Here is a 7,021-nt window from a genome sequence, read left to right as displayed (position 1 = left end):
CTGTTCCATAAAACATTTCTTTTGGCAATTGCTTTTAGGATAGGCCATCTAGACAATGGTAATGAGTATTTCCTCTGACTTTGTCATTTTATTCTTGTGTTCAGCTATGTTTTTTATTTCCTTAATTCAGAAGAATAAGATAAAGCCACGTGGTAATAAGTAATAATAAATATTAAAATCCCAGGATCATAACTAAACGCTCACTTTTCTAATAAACACGTCAAAACAGCCATGCTCATGTTGAGACTGCAGGGATTTCTCTTTGTCTAAAAGAGCCCAACAGTGATTGCAATGTGGTCTTATGCATGGCTGTGTCCTTGCACCACTGGTGCAGGGCCTCCAGCAGCAGCCCAGCTGGCGATGGGCTCGTCAGGGCATGAGGATTGTCTACACACAGGGACTGTCAGGGCACGAGGATGGTCTACACACAGAGACTGTCAGGGCACGAGGATTGTCTACACACAGGGACTGTCAGGACACGATGATGGTCTGCACATAGGGACTATCAGGACACGATGATGGTCTACACACAGGGACTGTCAGGGCACGAGGATTGTCTACACACAGGGACTGTCAGGACATGATGATGGTCTACATACAGGGACTGTCAGGGCACGATGATGGTCTACACACAGGGACTGTCAGGGCACGAGGATTGTCTACACACAGGGAGTGTCAGGACACGATGATGGTCTACACACAGGGACTGTCAGGGCACGATGATGGTCTACACACAGGGACTGTCAGGGCACGAGGATTGTCTACACACAGGGACTGTCACCCACAGGCAAGATGATGGTCTACACACAGGGAATGTCAGTCATGATGATGGTCTACACAAAGGGACTGTCAGGGCACGATGATGGTCTACACACAGGGACTGTCAGGGCACGATGATGGTCTCCACACAGGGACTGTCAGGGCATGAGGATTGTCTACACAAAGGGACTGTCAGGACACGATGATGGTCTACACACAGGAAGTGTCAGGCATGATGATGGTCTACACACAGGGACTGTCACCCACAGGCAAGATGATCACCTTCTTCATGATAAGCTATGTGCAGTCTTTTCTGTGTCATTTATTCCCAAAATGGCCCTTTGGTATCTTTGATATAGACAGCAAAACACTTGGTAATCATATTTGTTGCAAAATATTTTACTTGTTTGTTGTAATACCTTGGGAAATGAAAACAAAAGTATAAAAATAGATCTAGCCACACTTAAATCACTGTTCAGGACTCATTTTCTTAGAAACGCAATATCAGAGTGAACCTCAGGGTGTTCCTGACAGTTGCTTGTGGAGTTAGAATTCCTCCCTGATATTTATGATCGCTAGGGAGTTTTTTATTGGAATTTTCCCTTTGTCCGTTCGGAAGGACAATTTCAGCCTTGACATGAATATCAACAGGATTATATGTCACAAATGGATTCATTTCTTCTTACGTCATTTATTATAACTAAGAGCTGCTTGGCTTTGCAGAAAGTTATGCATTCTGATCCATAAAGTTTTAAATATATTTTGGACTTAAGAATGTGAGTTTTCAGAAAATTTGATTTTTGGGGTATAAATTGGCATATATTTTTGGCATACATTTATTTTATGGCATAAATTCGAAATTTGTAGTTATGTTAAAAGTCTTCTTAAAAATGTTTTCTCCCCCATATGGTGAGTCGTTCAGTAGCATTCACAGATGCATGGATTTTAAAGTTATATGTGTTATAGGTAAATGTTTATTTTTTAATATGCATATATTATATGTTTTAAGTACTTGGACCAGTACAAAGCTAATTTTATGTAAGGCTAAGGAGGTAGCAGGGAGTATGAAATGCCATTCTGTTATCGAAGCAGAAGTGTTATCTTTCTTTGGAAAGTTAGGTCAAAAATTAAGCAAATAAATAGGATTATTTTGGACATTTTATTTATTTGACTGTAACCAAAACACTTCTTTCAGTGCTCTTTTTTTAGCTGTCTAGTCAAAGTACTTAACTCACATTTTTGAAGGCTTAAGTAGCTTGAAATGGAATCTTATGTCTAAGATAGATTTGTGATCATTGCCATGCAGATAGGTTTAAAAGAGAAACAAACAAGACACCTGAGCAATTTCTTGCTGACCTATACAATACCTATATATCCTAATAAGTAATATTTCAGCTCCTGTGTTTTGACAAATAACCTAGCTCTGAAAATTTCTGTCCGTGGTGCTGAAACCTCTCATGAAGCATGAGCGTGTCATGGAGATAAATTCTAATGTCAGACTCTGTGTAATAGCGATTCATCAGGTTGTAAAACTCGTGTTCAGGAAACACATTGATTTACCAAGTTACATATTTTAGATGTATTAAAATGAACAGTTTGTCCTCTTGTTTTAAAGAGTTCATAACAATTATTTTCCACATTGTGAAAAGCGGCTACGGTTTAATTAGAAACTGTTATTGTTATTTTAAAAAGGTAAATATCAAGCATTAGCAAGTAAATTCATAAGACAAAGGTGCTGGGAACGTTTTCAGGCAGTGACATGTATGTAAGAAGCTATTGTAAAAGGTAAATATTTGGTTGAAACCAGGTGCAACAATGACTAATATGGAAACCTTTTGGCTTTGTAGAACAAAGCAATATGTTAGTTTTTTTTATTGCTTCAGGATGTCTCCTTTCTAATACAGTTCATTAATTTGCAATAATATCAAGTGTTTTTTTTTACTATGACATCTCTAAAATAACCTGTTTCCCCCCCCTTTAGTGTAATCCTTAGGTTTCTTAAATGTGATTTAAAAATAATAGTGATCATGCATTTCATTTTTTTGTTTCCTGTTGTCTTAAGATGTAGATTTTAGGAGCCTTGAATATGAGGAGGCTTAAAAAATCCATGGAATTTTGAAGCTCCCCCCAATATAGTTATAGATATCTGCACTTAAGTATATTTTCCCCCACTTACATTAAATTAATCACAATATGCTGAATTGAACCATTTCAGAAAGATTTTCCTTTAGTTTCTAAAACTGACATTTTAATTTCTGTGAAACTGGAATTATCAGATTAGACCATTCTTTTATTGAGGTGATCCAAATAAAGGGGTAGCATCACAGAAATTGAATCTGATAAACTTGTACTGCTAGTCCAATACATATTTTAAACAAATTCTAAAATCAGAGACCTGGAATGGGATATCTTCCCTTGCTATCTTTACAGTGTAACAAAGTATTAACTTACTTGTTTATCCTTCCAGTGAAACTTATCAGATGTTTAGAATTTCTGAAAGTTTTAAAACTTACACCTAGATTGTAGTTCCTACAGGTACTTGACAATGTGTTTTGTCACTCAGGAATTCCTCAACCTGAAAGACTCAATATTAAATCAAGACTTTCTGTTGCTCAGCTAGTGGATTTGCATGATCTGAACTTAATAATGCAAGTCACTTCAAAATCTGCTTATTAATAAAAGAAAATCTTTAAGTCAATATAATTTCCTAAAGGATTTGTGTCTATCACTAAAGAGTTAAGTCCATTGTTATTAACCATCAATTTTGATGAGGTGTTTGCTTTCTCAAACCATTTTTTTGGGTACCAGATCATTACATAACTCAGTAAAAGTGTTTCACTCGCAGCACTGCACATTTTGTTTGGAAATTTTTTAAAAATCCATTTAAATAATATCTGATCAGATGACATTTCCCAGAAATTTTTCTTTATTTAGAAACAAAAACAAGACAAAAACAATTGATTTTAATCCAAAATGTATTTTTCTTTATAAAAGAGGTCCACATAACTCACTGTGTCTACTCTACTGAATTTGTCCATTTTGTCACACCACGTGTCCCGTCAGGTTTATCTGGTCTCTGCAAAAACTCGTGGCTAATATGTGCGATACAACACAGGAGGAGGTATTGCTCAGTTCAGCTACTCTTACATACTTAAAAAAAATACGGAAATGTGTGTGTGTGTGTTTGTCCACTTTAACTGTAATCCAGACATAAGAGTCACGTGAAAGTCTAGAAAATGGAGTTGTTTGATTTGGTTGCCACGGTACCCTTTGAAGTCGGTTAATTAAAATGGTGAACTTGGGCATATTCCCATTGACCTGGAGCAGCCCTAGTGAGGCACACAGTCACATTTCTCTGCCTGTTACGTGGAACAACTGCCGTCCCGAGCTTTCCCTTGCAGTCGATTGAGTTGGTTCTTTTTAGGACATGTTTGTTGGCACACCTATTACTGTCGCTTTTACTTCCAATGCTGCACTGTTTTCTTTGCCTGCTTCCCAGAGGTTGATTAGAGGGGGATAAAGCTCGCCGAATGCAAAGGCTGATTTCTGCAAGTAACTCCTCACGTAGCCATGCCCACCCTCACTGTGAATTTCTTGAGCGAGGCAGCCGACAAGACATATCACCCCAGTGACCCCCAGAAGGCCACCGAGGCAGGCAATAAGGGTGGTGGCGGTGTTCTTGTCATATGTGTGTGCCTTATGGTCCAAGCCTTTGGTGGTGACATTCACACATTGTCTTCTGCTTTTCTGATAAATGGTGGGGATATCAATGCAGACGTTGTACTCGGTTGACGGTTTCAGGTGAGTAAGGTTATATACCTTGACATCAGATGGTATTCGAGCACTTTGGGCAGCTTGGGCCGTTTCAGTCTTGATAAAGGCTGACCACTTCACGCTGGATTTGAGAATTTTAGAACTTGCTTTCCAGGACACCAGAACAGAATTGGCCTGAACATCTTTTATTTTAATTTGCAAAGATCCATTTTTATCCTGGGGGAAAGACCCATCCACTTTTATCATAACAGACTTCAAGTCAGCACCCACCAAGTTCGTTGCTATACAGGTATATAACCCCCCTTCTTTGGTGGTTATTCCACTGATATCTAGTGTGCCTTCAGGATGGACATAAAACTTCTCTGACAGAGTAGTAGGCAAGAGCTTTTGGCCGGAAGGTGTTACCCAGTAGATTTCCGGCTGTGGCTCTGCAGTAGCTCTACAGTGTAAGGACAGAGAGCTCCCAGCTTTTAGATCCATGTTGGATGGGAAGCTTTCAGGAGCTATGAGAGGGAGGCAAATTTCCATCATTTCCCGGAAATGCACTTGGCGAACATTCTGACCTTGGAATTCAGGCGGGTCCACACAAAACAGTGAATCTGGCTCCATAAATCGAATGTTGGTTTTGTTCATATTAATCCAACGTATGACACAGTCGCACCTGATGGGGTTGCTGTGGATGCTGATCTCCTTGAGGCTGGGCAGAGACTCGATGGTACCGTGGTACAGGGCACTGAGGGCATTGCTGTTGAGCATGAGCGACTCCAGCTTGGGGAGTCTGAAAAACGCATTTGGGTGCACGTAAGACAATCTGGGGTTGTTAGTAGCCTCTATTTTTCTTAAATCGGGCAAGTTATCTATGGCAAGACTGTCGATGGAAATCAGGTCAGGCATGTTATTTATCCCCAACTCTTTCAAATGTAGCATGTTGCTGAAATCACCCCTTCGTATTCTATTAATGGGATTTTTATTGAGATCCAGAAATTTGAGATTTGTAGCTTTCTGAAGAGCAACACGGGGCACTTTAACAAGCCTGTTGTCATAAAAAGAGATGCTTTCCAAGTTTTCAAGTCCGACCAAGGCCTTGTCGGGTATTTCTGTGAGGTTTATGCCGGCTATGACCAGGCTGCGAAGATTGATAAGCGGCTTAAAGTTCATATCTTTGATTCTGATGATTGGATTTTCCCCAATCATCAGAATCTCCAGGTTTGGGAGCGCATCAAACCACTTGCTGTTGATCACCTGCAATCTATTTGAATTGAGATGAAGCCGGAGAAGATGATGTAGGCCAATAAAGGCCCCAGGTGAGATTGCAGAGAGCAAGTTGTGATTAATGTAGAGTTCTTGCAAGTTGCTCAGTCCAGACAGACATTTTTCAGGCAGCTCGGTCAGTTTGTTCTCCTCTAGGTACACAGAAAGGAGCTGCGGCAACTTTTTTACGTTGATATGGGTGACCGAGGAAAAATTGTTTTGCGATAAGTCCAGGCCAGTAAGGTTTACGGGAAAGTCGATGGCATATTCAATTTTCGCGATGTTGTTGGTCTGTAGGAGCAGAATCTGTGTGTCAGCAGGCAACCTGGCTGGGAAATTCAGAAGACCTAAGTCATTACAGTCCACTGTCGATGCTTCCATATAAACGGATCTGGGGGTAAACCAAGGCCTGGTTTCACATGTGCAGAATGGCGGGCAATCCACTTTCTTATCCACAGCTCGTACGAGTGTAGTGATAGCGAGTCCAAGTAGCGCATGGATTCGGAGCGGCATGTCCTTCATCTTAGCTTTCTCCTTCAAAAATGTCACGGGCCCTGAAGGATTCCACGGTCACTGTTGCCAAGTCCAGGAAGGGCTGATTGATTAAGAAAATGCTTGCATTTGTCAAAAAATGAATGCCAGAGAACCACAAAGTTTTTCTTCATGGACAGAAGTACATGGGCCGCGATTGTCCTGTCCAAGCATCTCGTGCATATTGCCGAAAAGAAGGGCGCGGTCTCCGCGATGACAGACAGAGCATGGATGTTTCTTTTTTTGAAGATGAAGTATGTGTAGATGGTCACAGGAAGCTGAGACACTCATTTATTTGGGAGGATAATATTCAAATCCCATGCTTGTTCAGTTCCTGTAGGATGGCAGCATGATGCTAAACATCATAAAATAAAATATAGGGGGAAACAAAATAGAAAAAGAATTAGCAAAGAGGGAAAAATACTGAAATTAACATCAATTAACTAAGTATAATGCTTTCATATGTAAATAATGTGCTTAGCCTTTACATTTATTTTAATGTGTTTTGATGGCTTTTTCATTGTTGTGAAAATACTTTATATTAAGTTATTCCAAGTATTTGACAGGCTGAGAAATATAATCTTTAGAATCCTGAAGTCTTATTAACTATAAGGTATATGGGTTCAGAATTTTTCTCATATTTCAGACCCCATGTCAACATTTTAATTGGGGATATTGCATTTTTCTTCTCTTTGACAGTTATAGA

At 39.7% G+C, this 7,021-nt stretch overlaps 1 protein-coding gene across 1 annotated transcript; it reads right to left on the bottom strand.

Moving 5' to 3' along the window:
- Window positions 1–3,855: 3,855 nt before the first annotated feature.
- On the bottom strand, window positions 3,856–6,607 carry LRRN3 (leucine rich repeat neuronal 3). The gene has a single exon (XM_075557670.1). It carries the CDS (start codon window positions 6,304–6,306, stop codon window positions 4,180–4,182), a length of 2,127 nt encoding a protein of 708 aa, XP_075413785.1. The 5' UTR covers window positions 6,307–6,607; the 3' UTR covers window positions 3,856–4,179.
- Between the last annotated feature and the right edge of the window lie 414 nt (window positions 6,608–7,021).

The sequence above is a fragment of the Tenrec ecaudatus genome, chromosome 9, assembly GCF_050624435.1.
Source record: "Tenrec ecaudatus isolate mTenEca1 chromosome 9, mTenEca1.hap1, whole genome shotgun sequence".
In the NCBI taxonomy this organism is placed as follows: Eukaryota; Metazoa; Chordata; class Mammalia; order Afrosoricida; family Tenrecidae; genus Tenrec; species Tenrec ecaudatus.
Note: the sequence above shows the minus strand (reverse complement) of the source record. Positions and strands in the feature narration are given on the sequence as shown.

Bases quoted from the DNA above. Each gene is read 5' to 3' on its own strand.
- LRRN3 (XM_075557670.1), bottom strand. From the start codon at position 6,306: ATGAAGGACATGCCGCTCCGAATCCATGCGCTACTTGGACTCGCTATC.